Source organism: Dromaius novaehollandiae, chromosome 1, assembly GCF_036370855.1.
Source record: "Dromaius novaehollandiae isolate bDroNov1 chromosome 1, bDroNov1.hap1, whole genome shotgun sequence".
Classification (NCBI taxonomy): domain Eukaryota; kingdom Metazoa; phylum Chordata; class Aves; order Casuariiformes; family Dromaiidae; genus Dromaius; species Dromaius novaehollandiae.
The window spans coordinates 40,488,617-40,506,647 of record NC_088098.1 but is presented as its reverse complement, the minus strand read 5'-3'; the positions used below and the strand labels follow the sequence as shown (position 1 = coordinate 40,506,647).

Genomic DNA, 18,031 nt, shown 5'->3' with positions numbered 1-18,031 from the left:
AGACTTGAGATCCTGAAAACATTATCTTAATTTCTCTGAGCTGTAAAGATTAATGCTCATCTGAATTCTCTCTCTCTCTCTCTCTCTCTCTCTCTCTCTCTCTCTCTCTCTCTCTCTCTCTCTCTCTCTCTCTCTCTTTTAACATTCTGTTATTTCAGGGACAAGTCAGATGTTGTAGATACCTGTGCTTTTTTCTTACATGTAGGAGGTGTTTTGCAGGGTTTTGGTAGCAGTATTGCTTGTTTATTTTCTTATGAAGGACTGATTTAGGAGCAATTGTGCAAAAATTTCCAAGTTCCCTTTCTTTTGAGATAATTCTAGGAAGCCTACATTTTCAGTTTGCTACTGTGCAACACCAATCCATGAAAATTATATACTGGATTTAATAACTGTCTTTCTGACTGTTTTTTCCAACTCTGCTCCATTAATGAATCACCACAGATCTAGTCAGCTTGTTCTAGTCAGCTCTCTTAGGAGCTTATTTTCTCCATTCGGAGGGTCTAACAGCTTCTCCTGAAATCTTCTGTCTGTTTGGTCTTGAATTTGCTTGAGTAAAGGGTCAGAGAATAATGAATAAAGAAAAGTCTTTAACTAAAAGTTGTAGGTGAGAATGTAAAAAGTATTTTTAAAGGCCCCTTGTAGCAGGAAGAGAGGAGACTTAACTTTTCCCTGAGTGATCTTTTTTTTCTTTTTTTTTCTTTCCTCACTTCTTTGGGGGCTATCTCAGTATACAGGCTGATCATTAGGGGTAAATAAAATTTTTATGATATTTCTTTTTTTCTTTCATGCTAGTGTCTGCTAGCAAAGCTGGGGTCTAACAGCAAAAGAAAATAAATATATAAACATCTATTTTAAAGCTGATTAAGAGATAGTGGTGAACTAAAAGAACCAATAAACTTGAAAATCCTCCATTGGTTTGTATAAAACTGGCCAGAAAATTGAGCACTAAATTTAGTTCATATTGTTGTTTAGGCAAAGAACCATCATGAACCTACATATTCTAATAAGCTTTTCTTAATACAAAAGATTCTTACCTTTGTGACTATGGGGTTGCGTAAGAGCAGATTAAAAGCTTGTTACACATTCAGTTTTTGACATAATGTTTACATAATGGGGAATAAGTCTGACCTACAAACCACGCCACGGTTGAGCGATTGATTTACCAGTATATTTGATTCTTTTCTTGCTTTATCGACAATTGGATTAGCTGGATTTTATACAATGGGGCAGTTTCAGACGGATAATGCACGTACTGCAGAATACTTCAGGGAGTGTGGTGCAAATATCTTGCAGTATCTCAGGACAGGGAGTGTATGTGCAGCAGGCGTTAATGCTGCTGCCCTTCCTGCGGTCTGGCTGGTTCTTCCTCAAGGCACCTGAGTGTGTTTGAGCCCTGCTTTCCAGTCCCTTGGGCTCCGAGAGGGGCATGGCTGTGTGTGTGGGGGCCGGTGCACGGGCAGGCTGCGTGTAGGGATGCCTGGCACGCTGCAGGAGCCAGACGAGCCTGGGGCTGAGCCAGAGCTAATAGGTATTGTCGGGTCCTCGCATACTCGGGGAAGAGGCATGGATGTTCCTCATTGCTCCCAATTTGTGGAAGAGTGAAGCCAACACCTGAGCAGGCTTTGCCTGCAGGCAGATTGGATACGCAGTTCTTATTTGAGGCTCTGCTGTGCCAAAGTGAACTGCAGCATTTTTACTTGTGACATGGCTCATCCACAGTCCAGAGCCACACACAGATGACAGGGAGTCACATAATGTTAGAAGTTTTCCTTTTTGAAAAAAGATGAGTAGCTTTTCTCCCCAAAGGGTAGCATAGTCAAGAAGCAGAAGAGACTATTTGGAATCTGTTTGAGCTGCATGGGCTCTATACGGGTCTCAGTGAGAGGGCACGGGAAACTGGCAGGCAGCCTCTGAGGAACTGGCAATTTGCGGTGCTGTCCTAAATTATTCTTATGTAACTCTGCATCTGAAAAAATGACTTCTGTTTCAATCTTCCTTTTGGTATTACTCCAAATACATAGAAAAGGAAGAAACAAAGGCAGGTAAAGATGCATGAAGGCAAACACATTAATTGACCTAATTACTTAAGAAACTTACCTTTAGATTTTCTCTCATTCTTTCCTTCTTTAAGAAAGTATTATCCTTGCATAGATCTGTAATGCCATTATCTTTCCACTTCTATAAATGCCTTCCTGAAACTTATCTGGCATGATGATGTTATCAAGAAATCAACCAATTCAGACATTCAAAATTTCAGAAATTTGAGACCATTAACTTTAGATTTCCTCTCTTTAGCATGTATATAAAAATTGTATCCTTCTTTTCCCCTGTGAAACATTTTTAGGTCCCATTCATCTAAATCTTCTGCTTCACATGGAAGAGACTGTTCTTTATTGCTGATCTGGAGTTAAGTTTCTGGGTGTTGCTATATGAAAATAGTTCTAACAATTGAATTTTAATCTCTGGAACATAGACTTGTCTTTTCTTGCTCAAAATTTTATTACTTCTGTTATGTTTCATTCGCTGTGGCATGTTTTAAAAAGATCAGTTGGATATAAATTAAACAGAGCCCTTTTAAAATGAGTTGGTTCCAGTTTGAAAGAGTAGGAAGCAGAGGAAGATCAAAATGTGAAAAAATGTTGTGAGGCTATTTAAAAACAGTAGGTCAGCTTGTATTTTTGTTTGATCTTACCAGGTTCCTGTTTCAGTTTATTTTGTAACTGATTAATAGGTGGTGATAACTTCTTGCATTCCTAGCAGTTCTAGAAGTAAAAGCTCATTTTTAGAATGCCTGCTTGTAAAAGAGATTTATTGGGTGAGTAAAGAGTGTTTAAGGTCATCTCTAGGAAATCCACACCAGGAAAAAGTAAAATGTAATGAATCTTAGAAATAGATATAAAATCTTGGCAGCTAGGAGAATAAGGGGAGGGACCCTTTGAGATATTTTTGTATGTACAAGCCTTCTGTCCAAATAGAGATCTGGAAATTGCACAGCTACAGAGGGTACAAATAGTTCATTAATATAACTTGCTACTTTTACAAGCTTGGCAGCCCCTTAGAGTGCTTCTGAAAAATACAGTTTCCGTGAAGATAACAAGTGGAGATTCCCCTCACCTCTAGTCGTGAAAGCATTACTATTCAAGATAAAATCGACGTTGCATTCCATGAAAAACATCCCCCGAAATTTTTAAATAGTTTAGAATTAGGAGTGGAAATTAAATGGTACCTTTGTGACTGTATTGCTTCTCAAAGTTGTTTTCTCTTGGGGAATCTTTGATGTGGGGGAAAAGTGGTGTATTTAATCTTCCCTCTCCTACTCTTCACACGTGTAGTTATCCCTGGTTTGTAATAGGATCAGAGTGCCATTTAGTTGTCAAGCATCAGATGTTATCACACTTCTAAGATCTGAATGAAATGTTGTCCGTGCTGTGGAAGGTGCTATTTGCATGGAAATAGCAACGTAAAATCATACTGAATGTAACAAGTAAGTAGATGTAGTTAATCAAAATTGACTCATGTAGGAGATTTGAGTTAACTTGATTGGCTGGTTGGAGATAGGTTCTACCCCTTCCTTGATATATAAAAAAGGCAAAAAACCCTAGCAATAGGCCTCCTTCCTCCAAGCAGTGAAGTTATATCCTCATGTATCTTGGAGAACGTATAGGAGACTTTGTGGGATCTCCATATTTGGATTACATATGAAAAACCAAATTGTTTTGATGACCTAACTTTGGTTAAAATTTAGCCTTGCGTGTTGCGGGAATACCATTATGCAGTCAAGTTTTGAGTTTACACTGGTGTAGTCAAACTCTAAAACACTGCAAGTACTGTGCCGAAACATACCCCAGCAGTGTACCCCAGCAGCCTCATTTGATACAGGCAATTTGCTTTGATTGTTGCTGCTAAGTAGTTTGTGAAACTTTAGTCTTCCAGGGGATTGCAGTGAACCATTTTCATAGTCCAGTTGACTCCAGAGTTTGTACATGTTTAAAAATAATGTTTGTTAATTCATTTTAACTAATGGATTTGACTAATGGAGACAACTCTATTTATTTAAAGCCAGATGACCAGCTTGTTTGTTATCTGCGTATTGGCCAGATGAAATACCAAGATGAGCCAGGAGCAGAGAGAGGAATTACTAGAAGTTGCTTACATCCTAGTTTGACTGATACTTATTTGGCAGTAAATAGTACCATTGAAAGAAATGGTTTCAGCTGCCTTTTCTGCCCTGACACATTCCCTTTTCCTTGTGCAGGTGTGAACTTTAGGCAGTGTAGTGAATCAGATTAAGGAGCTCATCTGGAGTTTTTTCCTTAGTTATGTTAATTCAGATCACTTCCCACTGTGCTTCATCATGCGGCTGCACAAACACTTGTGTAGACGTGAAGAACAGAGCATGACTGGGTTTTTTGAAGCAGTGCTGACTTGTGTCAGTGTACAGTGACCTTGAACTCCCACTTGAGATGAAGAGGGAGCAGGACTGCTTGATCACATAAATTATTAGCAGTAGAATATACTGTTGAAAGGTATTGCAAGATGTCACAGATCAAGGAGTAAAAGTAACTTTAAAGGCATGCATTTTGAATGTTGCATTGAAACCAAAGTGTTGGACAACAACCCTGCATGAAGAACTGATGTTATTAGATGTCTTTGGGAACAATATTTTTTCACCAGTATGAAGGAAACCACTAGCATAATTGGTATGGGTTACTTCTTTACTGATTACATTTCCTTTCAGAATTTCCCCAGGCAGTTAACAGCATTCCTTTTTTTAAAAGGGAGACTTTCAAATAAATGGATCATTGCTCATAAGCAGTTATTTTGACAAATGGTTCATTTTTATAAGAGTTATTAGATGTTTTAAACATGGGTTAAAGCTCAAAGTTTAACAAGATTAAGGAATATACGTCAGATTTGTAAAATACTAGTTATGTGCATGCCCCATTATCTGCTTTTCATTCTTTGCAGAACAAAGATGTTTCTCCATTCTCCCTCCCTCTCCTTCCCCTTCTGCCTGTTTTCTGCTTCCAAAAGTGGTGCAGGAGAGAAGATCTCAAATTCTAAGAGGTGTTTGCCTCATTTTAAGAGTTTTCAAACAGTTTGGAAGTTTAAAGACACTTTTGCTTAACAGACACACAGTGTTGTTTATAGTTGTTTCTGAAACAACCCTTGGATAAGTAAGACGACACATGGAATAAATTTTCACAATGTGAGAACAGAAATACGTAATGTATTCCGCTGGTGCTTGCATCATCATCTTAAAGAATGGTTAGTTTGGAATTAATTTGGTTATCAGAGTGTTAATCATAGGTAGTTGTTTTATGTATCAGTTATCGTATATCTTCAGCGTTTTGTTCATAGCTATTTTTAAATATAAAAATAAAAACCACTGACACTATAGGATCATCTGTTAAAAAGGACTGATTAGTATTCTGGTAGTTCCTTTTTTAGTTTTAATGACTGTCATTTGTAGCAAAGAATAATCTCATTTGCTATGTACTTTGTTCCTGACATGATTCACTCTGAGGTGGGGGTTAAAAAGTTAACCATCTTAGACTTCATATACATTTCAAGTAGTGTGGTATGGTAGGAGCAGCTCTGCAGAGTGAAGCTTCAGGTGTTGAGGTGTTCAATATGCTTGATTTGGGGAGTTTTATTTTGACCAGGTCTCTGATCTTGTGGAGGCCCCCAGCCTGTACGGAGGCAAAAGGTTATTCCTCCCCAGGTGCAAGACTTTGTATTTCCTGTTGTTGAACTTCATGCGGTTCCTCTCTGCCCATTTGTCCAGGCTCTTGAGGGCCCTCTGGATGGCAGCACAACCATCTGACTTATCAGCCACTTCTCCCAATTTTGTACTGTCTGCAAACTTGCTGAGGGTGAACTCGGTCCCATCACCTGGGTCACTGGAAGGTGTTAGACAGTATTGGCCCCAGTATTGATCCCTGGGGTACATCACTAGCGACTGGTGTCCGGCTAGACTGATCTCAACCCTTGGAGCCCAGTAATTCAGTCACGTTTAAGTGCACCTCACTGTCTACTTACCTAGTCTGTTTTTTATTAGTTTGTGTGTGAGGGTATTATGGGAGACGTGTTGAAAGCCTTGCTGAAGTCAAGATAAACAGCATCCACTGTTCTCTTCTCATCCATCTCATTGTAGAGGGCTGTCAGGTTGGTCAGGCATGATCTCACCTTCGTAAATTCATGCTGACTGCTGTCAGTCACCTTCATGTCCTTAATATGTTTTGAAATGACTTCAGGAGGATTTGCTCCATCACCTTCCCAGGGATCGCAGTGAGGCTGACCTGCCTGTAGTTCCCTGGATCCTCCCCCTTTGCCATCCTTGAAGATAGGAGTGACATTTGCTTTCTTCCAGTCCTCAGGAACTGCCCCCGATTGCCATGATCTTTCAAAGATAATCCTTAGTAAACCTTAAAAACACCATTGCTACAGTTTAAAGTTCTGTTTCCTTGCCCTTTTAGAGGTGAAATTAGGTTGCTGTTTCATAGCTGTAAATTGCTACTTTTCAGATGCTGTTATCAGTGATAAATAGTTACCAGTGGTAAAACAGCAATTTTATACCACTACATGAGCTTCTTTAAAGAATTCCGATGACTTAAACAACTTCAGATATTGTTCTTCTACTTATGTTAGGGAAGGGGAATGTTTAGCACGTATTACAGCAATTTACAATTACAAACATACAGCTTAAGATCAAGTTTCATTTCTATAATAAAAATAATTTGCCAACCTTATTCTCTGTAATAAAATAATACTTTTTATCCTAGTTTTGTCTAATTAATTTTTACTTACAAAGACATTAATCAGTGAAGATAGTGTAATGCTTCCCAAGATTTCCAAAGAGGACAGAATCTCTTTTGCATCTTGTTTTGAGACTTCATTATATCTTTGCCTGTAATTAGTGTCATAAATAGACAGAATCTCATGTTTTGCCATTATTTTTCCGGTAATGGCAAGTTTTCAGTTCATTAGGTATCTTTCTCAGTTGATTAACTCCTTGAATATTTGTTCCTGACCCTTTACTTAATGCTCACTAATGCTAGGGGAAGTTGACTAATAAAAATAATTGTTTCATGTTCTCTTTGCAACAAAATCCTTAAAAATATTTGTAGGCATACCCCATCTAATCTGAGCCATCTTTTTATCAGCTGGAATGTGCCTTAACTTTTCCATGTGATCAGACATTTTTTGGAGGACTTACAATCACAGCATTGTTGACACAAATATATTGTTTTGAGTTTTCTATTTCTTATTTGTACATAATGTATTAGTTTTTTTATGGAATGTGTAACAGAATAAATGTGCTGTCTTTCTTGCTGCTCTTTTTGTTTCCATTTCCACCTTTACAGAGCCACAATAAGAGCATAATGGAACTTTTCAAATTAAAAAAAATAATAATCTCAGAAAAACCATCCACTTACTGCATCATGGAAATTTGAAAAGTAGAGAAGGCGCGTACCCATACATAGTTACCCTGAGCCAGTCAATGTGTAGTAACTTGATTTGAGTCTCAATCTCATACTACCTGCCGGCTTCCATTTTTGTTCAGGCCAGAAGGACAGCAGTGGTGCTGAAAGAGTCCAGAGCAGTTTTGCTCTGCTGCTCCTCGACAAACAGATAAGCAGCTATCAAAGTGCATGTTTAAAGATGTAACCAGAAGCTGTCCTTAAGAGTTCTGAGCTTGTTTCAGAAGCAGTAACATGGTTACAATAACCACAATATTCCATTTATTCCTGACAGCAAAATACTGCAAAACTGAGTTGCACAGCAGCTGTTTGAGGAATGGACCTTGCTTTCTTGTCCTGCAGGTGTCATTTGTTATGAGGTGGTAAAACATTATGCAAGTACAAATAAAAGAAAAATGTGAATAAATTAGTTTTTGTTTTCTGTTTCTTTTAGGACTCCTCCAGGATGGCTTCAAGCAGATTTAAAAGGTATGAGATCTTCGTACTTGACACATTCTAAAATTCTATTTGCATATTTAGATCTGCCAGAAATAAAGCTGATTAAATATATTGGGTGCTTGTAGTACAGGCCATTGTACTACTACTGTAGATTTATAACATGATTTTGGGGTACAGCAAACTTATGAAAACCACTATGTTATGTTACTATTTTAAAATAAACTTGGCTGGTGTTTTGCTGGGTCTTATTAGTGCAGAACAGTTTCCCAAGTAAATATCCAACTTGGTATTTTTGACTAATATAACCTAGGAGCCAGCTGTTTCGTAGTTAAGGTATATGAACCACCATCATTTGAAGCTTACTATAGGAACATAATTTTGTTGCTTCCTAGGCTAATATTGAAAGAAATTGCTGTGATTTCTGTTGTACTATTATATCAGTTTTAGGGAATATTGCCCATGCAGCATGTCCTGTTCTGCTTGTTCCTTGTCTGTCTTTGAGCCAAGTGTTACTCTGGTCATGGCTCAAGTTCATCAGTCAGAAAAACATTTCAAATTTCTCAATGCACCTGTCCAGAGTATGAAATTTTTGCCCATATGGAGTTAATATTGACACAGCCATCACAATTATTGCAAAAATTTAATGGTAACATGGGAGGTGAAATGTGTCAACTGAAATAAGATATTTGTCTAAATACTATTTTTGTTCAACACCTAAGTGTATTCCCTTTTTGATATCCTATATTCAGGAAAATGAGTAGGTGCTTTATTCATTTGTATATATTTCCTGGTTGTAGAGGTAGTCGCAAAGAGCACCTGCAATTATGTACTTTTCACTGGTGTATCATCCGCCCCTCAAACTTGTTCATCTATCCTTTTATGCTTAAGCTTAATACTCTGTTTTTGTGCCATGATGCTGTTCAGTATGTGGCCTTATATCTTACTCATTGCATGGTCTTCTATCCTCACGTTCAAAACAAATTATTGTTTTCCTTTGAGGTCATCATGGTACCCATGGACAATAATCAAGTGCTTTAATCACCACAAGTGTTCGTTTATTCTTGTAAACTGTTGGCTTATTTGCCTCTTCCAACTTCTGCAACAAGTAGAGGTCCTAGAGAAAACAGCCTCCTCTACAGTAATTCTGATTCATTGTAATGTAGATCTGACCTATGTACTAAATACTGTAGAAATCCCCTGGAAACAGAAAATGTAGTTGTGTGATTACAGCTATTTCCAGAATGTGTATGTTAAAAGGCTGAAGATCATAAGCTGCTTGAAGACGCTAACATGTCCAGCTTAACATGCCTTTAACAGTTTTGGTTGTACTTCCTTAGGTTTTCAAAGCAAACTGAGAGCAAAGCAAACTCCAACCCACTTTGAGATCCCATTTAAGAGTCTCTATTACTTGAGCTGCTTTAATAACAGTTGGTCAAGATTTTGTGGATGACCTTCAGAGGCAGAGAGAGACCCTATTAGACTTTACAGGCATATGATGACAAAAGAGAAAAGGCAACATTTTCTCAAAATCTGGCTCTGTTACGGACCACAAGGGAAGAATGCATTATTTGTCAGAAATTTTCAGGTCGTTTTCCCTCCATCTTTACTACTCCTGCCCCTTGTCATTTGATTGCTCCCCCTTCCTTATTTGTCCTTCACCAGAAGCGACAGCTCTTCATCTCGGCATTGATCTTCCATCTCGCTGGTTTCCATTTCCTAGTTCAGTTAGACCCCCTTTCCTCTCTCTCCTGCTTTCCCATAGGTCTTCATATTTAACCACTGAGGTCCTTGTCTTCTCTCTATTCTTTCTCATGATTTCTTGGGTTTTTTGTTCTATCTCCATCCTCTGTTTTCCTTTGACTTCTAGTCCTAGGTTGCTGATTCCATCTTAGGCTTCTAGTAGCTTCCCCTTCCCTTCCAGTACAGCTGTTTTCATGTCTGCACTGAGATAGTCAGCGTCTTGGACCTAAAAAGGGAGGAGAGGCTTATCAAGAGCAGAGAAGATAGATCTGTGCTGTGTACTTTTTGTGGAATTGCAGTCCTCACAATATGTTCTAAGGCTCAAGGAATTGCACAGAGTTTGCTACCTATTTAATCAGACATACTAGCTTCTTTGCCTTATATGGATGCAGCAATTCATGGTTAAACGTTTATATGACATTTCTGAGAACCATGTTTCCTTGCATACCCATTGACCAGAAGACATGTTTACAAATGAACTCTGCTGGCTGCCGTTGTATTATTCTACTTCTGTGCTGGCTGGCTCAGACAAACTGAGTCTTTCTCCTTATACAATAGAATAAATAAAAGTTTGGTATGGGGATCTTAATCTGTAATTGTGGTCTTTCTTTGGAATTTATTTTAAAAGTTTCCTCACACTCCAAAAATTTCTTCAGGAATTCCTTTACAGTTGCAAGAAAAACTGCATAAAATATTTTCAAAAGAAAGTGCTGGCTCTGTTGTGATCTGTTGTGATCCTTTAAGATCTATTAAGAACATTACCAGACTCTCCAGTATTACGCTTGTACATGACATGTTTATGAGCATATTTGGGAGAGCTCTGACCAATCGTCTGTGCTGCCTGTAAGCTACAGGAGACTAAAACGTCTCCATGTAAGTATCTTTCTGTGGCAAGAGCCCATATCAACTTCCTTGTCTTTAATCGTTCTCTAAGCTTTTCTTAATACGATATGCTTCACCTTGGCCATTCTAAGCTACTATTATTATAACTGGGTCTACCAGTTTTTTGGACTGCTTTGTGAGTAGTTGTTTTAAACCAACTAGCACATTGCCTTGAATAAATATGGTTTTCTGATTCAACTCGGATGCTCTCACCATAGTTTGTGCCATCATTGATTTCTCAAACAGGTGAATGACACCAGTGTGTTCTGCTTATTGAAATATACGAGTGTAATTTACATACAAACATGTATTTTGTTTCTCATGTTTTGTGAACTAAAAAGCAAGTAATGGCAAAGCAAGATATGTATATGGTACAGGAATATTTTGATAACTACAGAGAATTTTTTTAACAGCTTATTTTAAAGACTGTTTACCAGCTTTGGAGCTATTTTGCTTCTCAAAGCAAATGTGTAAAAATGTCTTATATTAAAAATAAAACCTTGCAAATCAGGATTTAAAATAACTCAGAAGATTTTGCATGGTTCATGGATCAGACAGATCAGGCTAGATCAGTTTACAGAAAGAGGCAGATTAAAATCTCTTAGTGATTCAGGGGTGTGTTCCCTTTGTAATTTCTGTTTATTACTGGAAACAAATACAGTATGGTATGGATCACAGACAGAATGTCAGACTTTTTTTTCCCCTTTTTAGAATAGTGCTGCACACTGAAATGGAGCTCAGCTGGTAGAGACTCTGCCCGCTAATTCCAAAGGACTATGTTGTGCTCTAATTAATTTTTAAACTCTTGTATGAATGTTAAATGAGCTATAAGAGATTAGTAGGTCCTAATTGGAAGTGCTGTGAAGGAAATGTTAAAGTTCTGCTGAAATTCTTGCTGAATGTTTTTAGATTACAGAGAGGCTTAAATGTTATATTGGAACCATTATTGTGCAGAAATGGACACTTAACATGGACAGAGGTTACTGAAGGCCCGTTCAGTTTCTGGAGACACACAAGTAGATTGGGCACATCTGTTCTGACATTTCTTGCCTGTTCTATCCCCTTTTCAGGGGGATCAGATATCCCCCCTTTTCAGGCTGAAACACTTAAGGTTCATTTCTACAGAAGTTTACACTGGTCTAAGTTGAGCCTGCTGCAGTGGCTCACTGTCCCTTGTGCCAGTAGCTGTGCCAGTTGGACAGGGTGGTGCTTCAGGGAGCCCCTCCAGCTGAAAGTCAGTCGCTTCCTTTCACTGGGCAGCTGGTTTGCTGGATCAGCTCTTTGAATGGCTTCCTGCTCAGCCACATGAAAGCCAAAGCCAGGACAAGTGGAGGAGGCTGGGCACGTGCAGCTGCAGCAAAGGCATGACTGCCTTTCCTTAGCTCAACACCAAATGCCACAGACTCGCCTTAAGCAGTCCAAGGTAACAGAAGTCCAAGGTAGCCTGTTTAGAAATAGTCTTTTGCTCATTCTTCCAAAGAAGCTATTACCAACTGGCTGGGTTTCAAAGTGACATAATTAATTAGGATTTTCTAAATCAAGTGTAGCTATAAGATCCTGGAAATGAAAGTAAATAGAGTAAATATAGTAAATATAGCTGTAGTTGAAATCAGTGAAATCTGCTTTTGATTGGATAGTTTTAATTGGATGAACGTGCCATTGCTTTTGGACAGTGCTTCAGGAAAATACTGAAAGAGCCAAAGAGACATTGGAAGGAACAAGATTTATTCTGTAATATTGCCTTCAAACACGACCCATTTGTGGGTGCCTAATTTCATTTCATTTTAAAGGAAATGACTGGAACATCATTCCAAAACCAAACTTTCTGTCCAAAAGAGTAGTCAAAGACTGATGCAGGTTAATTTCACTAGAAGATTCGTATTTAAATACAGCCACCACCACCACCTTTGCCACATTTAAAAGCAAGTCATCTTAAGTTGCAAAAGCATTTTCTGTTTTCAATATTCTATTACGGGAATACACATTTAATAGGAGGTTGTGATAGCCTACTGGCAACAGGCTTTCTTTTTTTCCTTACCTTCTGTAAGATGCTAGGGAGCTGTGGACTACAGGTTAAAATTTGAAGTTAGTAAACTTTTATTCAGTTAGGAAGCAGAAGAAGTAAGTTTTCATTTCCAGAGTCTCAAGCTAAAACTGTTCTGCTGTTGCATGCACTACTTTTTTTTAAAGGAAAGCATAGGCTTTCTGAGGTTCTACTCTTGTTTCATAAAATCATCAGGCATAAAACCAACTCCCTTTCTTAATAGTGTACAAAATTCTTCACTTTAGACAGATAATATATCTAGAAATTATATTCTCATTTCTAAAGAGATATCTAATTTGGGCTGGATTTTTTTTTTTAATAAAGTGTAGACTACAAGTTCAGTGATGATGTTGTTCCAGCTGAGTTTTCTTTTCTGGGTCTAAGGCTCATAAAATGACGTTGGTTCAGAACACTAAAATTCCATTTGTGGTGAAAGATATGCCTACCATATCTCAAATGGTAATTTTTGCTGCTGCTGTGCGTGTTTGGCTGCTGGTTGGTCATAAAAAGCAAAATAATGAACCATGTATATGTCAGAATCCTTCATGATAGGTTAAAGTCTATTAAGGTCTACTGCCTCCTTAAAAATTTTTAAATCACTCTAATTTCTTAGAAGTCTCTGTGATATGTGCCTTCTGTACTTATTGATACTGAAAGAAAAGGAATGTTCAGTAGGGTCTTCCCCCCCAGTGGAACAGAAGAGAAAGTTTTTAAATGCAAGTTTTAGAGAATATCAGAATTACAAAATTAATTTTCAGTATTAATGAAACCCTTCCTGTCTAGTTATTCTTTCTTCCAGCTTTCCCATAGGAATATCTGCCAAGATCACTCATTGGAGCTGAGTTGAGATATTCCAGTATTGGCAAAAGGGATCATTTTTGAGTGAGGAAAAATTGAGTGGATTTTTTGTGTGGTCTAACCTTGTGACATTAACAGCATGAAACAACAAATCTTTCAAAAAGCTAAATGATCTAGAATTTATAGAGTTAAGCTAAAATATTTCTCTTATGTTGTGTTGCAACATGCGTATCCGGTCCTAGAAATGTTTTTTTCTTTTTTTAATCTTCTAGATGAAGAATAAACAGTGCTAAATATGGTAATAACATTAAGCTACAAAATTCCTTACAATTGTGTCAGTGTGCCTTGGAAACTTCACACATGCTGGAGCAAGACAATATTTATATCCATGAAAAGACATTCTTTTGCCAAGATATGCCTGCTTTGGATTTGCACTGTATCCCTCTAGATTTGCACGTTGCTGGCAGGGGTTTTCTAGAGTTATGAAATGCATGGCTCTTAAATGAATACATTTATCACATATTCTCCTATGTTTTAAAGAAGATGTTGTAAGGGTACTCATGGTACTTTTCATTCTTTTTCTAAGTACTGTAAAAACCCATTATATACTTTTCAGTTGTCCAATTTCTCATTTGAGTTATCCTTTGAAGATTGAACAAGAGTTTTTTGTCTTTGGCTGTTTAGATGTATATTATATAAGTCAAGGTGGTTTTTTTGATAGATTAAACAGTGAAAGATCTTTGTCCTTCTGCCTGGTCCCAAGGCATTCTGTTCTGCTGCTCTTAATTATATCTGAGACTCTGCATTGAAGGTAAATACCATTGCTATGATGAAGAAAATAGCTATGGGAAGAACACACTGTTAAATTTGTGACTTTGAGAATTCTTGACTTCTAATACGTATTTTTTAAATTAGCAATATTTTTATATATAATGATCATAATGGAGAATATGATCCCACTTCCTCCATAAGCTTTTTTTAATTAACTGACAATGTTTATCTCCTAAGATTCCATTACAGTGCTTTTAAAGGAATAGGCACACGATCTAAAGCAAGAAAGTTATCACTAGTGAACGGTTGAGCACCTACCAACTGAGCAATGACAAATTAGTGTACACTCAAAAAATATGTGGAATTGGCATAAAATTAACATGTTAGGTCACATAACTTTCCCACTTCGGCTTCTGTTCCTATTCCTTACAAGGCCATATCCATAGTTCATGAAAAGTTGGTTGATTTGTGTAGGCTTCTTACATTTTGGACACATACTTGTTTTTCCTCCTTTATGTTATCACCTACTTAACAAGACTTTTGGTATACATTCTGTTGCAAGGCTTTCCTTTTTGAAGTAGAATTGTTTAGCTTGGTTTTTAATGTGCTCCATTTATAAAACTTTTAAATCTTTAAAAATAAGCCAGGATAAATATAAATACATATTTAGAGTTGATTACCAATATGATGAGAGCTGCATTGCCCAAGTGTTCTTCCAAGTAGTGTACTTGAATTAAAGTTGTATGTTGCTTTTCATTGCAAATATGCTCTCAGATGTGTAAGCATATAAACACAGAAGTTAATAAATCTGTATTTTAAACTAATCAGCTACGCAGGCCAAATCTATGTACCAAGCTATTGGGTAGGAGCCAAAGGCAGAAGCTATTGGGTAGGTGAGCTGTTACTTCTGGTCAAGACTGCTGAATATTGGGGTAGGGGTGAAGTTTCTGGAAGAAATTATTTTCTAACATATATAGGAACCTTCTACTTGTATTGGTAGCTCAATTTTTTGTGTGGAGAGTTACATAGACACTGTGGAGATGCATGCTATTTGATACTCTAAGTAAAGAGAGACCTTGAGTATATTAAGAATGACTACACGTCTCTGTGGGCGCAGGACAAGGGCTGGGATGACACATGGAGAGGTCTCCTCAGTCCAGCCATGAAGGGAAAAAACTTGGGAAATATTAGACACATCTTGTAGGTCAGCGTTTGGTGCAGCTGATGCCATAGACAGGGATTTGGCTTTTTCACCCATGAGACCCTCTTTGAGGACTGGTGGGGAAAGACAGGATTCACTTGATAAAGTGGGACAAGAGCATCTTTGCCAGCAGCCTGGCCAGTCTGGTAAGGAAGAATGACAGGGGAGGGAGATTATGACCCATAGTTCAGTGAAGAAATGATGGACAGGAGTGGAAAGCAAATGGTGCAGGGTAGCAGGAAGAGAGAACTCAGAAATGATTAAACATGGTGAAAGGAGACTTTCTTTAAGTGTATGTACACAAATGCAGCCTAGGAAGTAAGCTGGAGGAACTAGAGTGCCTTATGCATTCACAGGACTACCAAATTGCTAGAGTACTACGGTGTGGTGAGACAACTAGCACAGCTGGAGTACTGTGATGGACCAGTTGATACAAGCTCTTCAGGGAAGATAGGCAGAGAAGATGAGGGGGTTTGCCTTCTTTGTGAAGGAGCAGAATAGACATAGGAAGCTCTTCTATGGGACAGATGACAGTCTGGTTGAGAGCTTGAAGGTCAGGATCAGAGGAGAGGCCAGTGTGGTGACAGCCTGGTGGAAGTTTGTTACAGGCTGCCTGATCAGAATGAGAAGTGGGGATGAAGTTTTCTTTAAACAAATTGAGGGGCTTCAGTCTCCCTGCCATCTTCTAGAAGGGCAACACGGTGGAGCCCAAGCAATCCAGAACATTTCTGGAGTGTGTCAGGCTAATAACTTCTTGATACAGACACTAGATGAGCCAACCAGGAGTGATGCACAGCTGGATCTGCTGTTCACAAATAAGCAAGAACTGGTTGGGGATGTGATAATCAATGGCAGCCTTGGCTGTAGTGACCATGAAGTAGTGGAGTTGAAGGTCCTGAGGTGAATGAGGAAGGCAAGTAGCAGAGAGAGATCATGAGATCAGACTTTGGATTATTCAGGGAATTGCCACCCATTGGAGGCAGCTCTGAAGGGCAAAGGAGTTCAGGAAAGCCAACAAGCCTTTAGGGACAACCTCCTCTAAGAGCAAGAACAGTCCATCCTGGCACCATGAGAACAAGATGTATATAAGAATGTATATAAGAAGCATATGGGAAGCAGAGACAGAGTACAAAGGATGGATTTAGAAGTGTTGTGCAGGCTGGTTCCCAGTGACTGAAGAGTATTGCAGCCATCTTCAGAAAATGCCAAAAGGTTAACTCAGGGAACCACAGACCAGACAGCCTCACTTTGGTCCCTGATGAAATCTTAGAAAGGATCCTGTTGGAACACAGTGCTGGGCACAGGGAGAAGGTGGTGGATGGGAACAACCAGCATGGATTTACCAAGAGTAAATCATGTCTGACTAAGCTGATTGTCTTCTGTGATAAAATGTTTGGATTTGTGGATGACGGGAGAGCAGTGGATGTCTCTTAGCTTGACTTTAGCAAGGTTTTTGACACAGTTTCCCACAATATTCTTGTATCCAAGTTAGGACTTTATTGTCTAGGTGGTTGGCAGCTAGATGGGTCAGCTGTTGGATGACTGGGCTTAGAGGGTTGTGGAACTGTACCTAATGGCTGGCAACAAGCGAGTATGACAAGGGTCTACTCTGGAACCTGTCATGTTTAACATATTTATCAGTGATTTGGAGGAGGTAATGAAGTGTAGTCTCATAAGTCTGCAGGTGACACCAAACTGGAGGTACCAGTCAATACACTTGAAGTCAGGACTGCCATTCAAATAGACCTAGTCAGGCTGGAGGAACAGGCTGACAGGAATATTATGAAATTCAGCAAGGACCAATGCCAAGTCCTGTACTTGGGAAAGAAGATGCTCCAGCAAGGATAAAGGCTGGGGACTGACTGACTGGCTGGAGAGCAGCTCGGTTGAAAAGAAGCTGGGAGTTGTGGTAGATGGCAAGCTGAATGTGAGGTAGCCGTGACCTGGCAGCAAAGAAGATTAACAGCATCTTCAGCTGTATGAAGTGGGCACAGCCAGTAGATTGAGGGAAGTTTTTATCTTCCTTTATTCCTTGTTAGACTGCATCTAGAATACTGCATCTAGTCTTGGTCCTCCGTGTATTAAGTACACTGATCTGGAGCAAGTTCAGCGGAGAGCCACCAAGATGGTGCAGGGGCTGGAAGCACATGGCATATGAGGAGAGGCTGAGGGAACTAGGCTTGTTTTAGCCTGGAGAGGAGAAAACTTAGAGGGACCTACAAACAGGCTTCGAACACCTACAAGGAAACTGTCAAGAAGACAGAGCCAGGCTCTTTACAGTTTTGCATGGTGGGAGGACAAGACACAAACGGCAGAAATTGAAATGAGAGTTTCTGATTTGTTAAAAGGAAAAGCTTTTTAACTAAGTAGGGCAATCAAGTATTGGAACAGGTTGTCCTGAAAAGTCTCCACCCATTTCACGACTCGCCTGGATAAAGGGCTGAGCAACCTGGTCTCATAGCTGATCCTTCTTTGAGCAAATAGTTGGACTAGAGACCTCCTGATGTTCCTTCTAAGCTGAATTATTCTGTAATCCTATTTATTGTATAAATGAAACCTGAAATGGTCCATTTCTATTTTAAGAGTGGAACATAATGTTTGTGATAAACTTCATCTAAAATTTACCTTCAGTAATTACAATATTCATGTGTTGAAAGCTTTTCATGTTTCTGA

At 38.7% G+C, this 18,031-nt stretch overlaps 1 protein-coding gene across 1 annotated transcript in view; it reads left to right on the top strand.

Moving 5' to 3' along the window:
- PAWR (pro-apoptotic WT1 regulator) overlaps positions 1-18,031 on the top strand; it is an 84,710-nt gene that overhangs the window by 53,396 nt on the left and 13,283 nt on the right. The window contains exon 4 of the mRNA XM_064509485.1: positions 7,918-7,952. Within this exon, the coding sequence (XP_064365555.1) occupies positions 7,918-7,952 (35 nt within the window). The remainder of the gene's footprint in view (positions 1-7,917; positions 7,953-18,031) is intronic.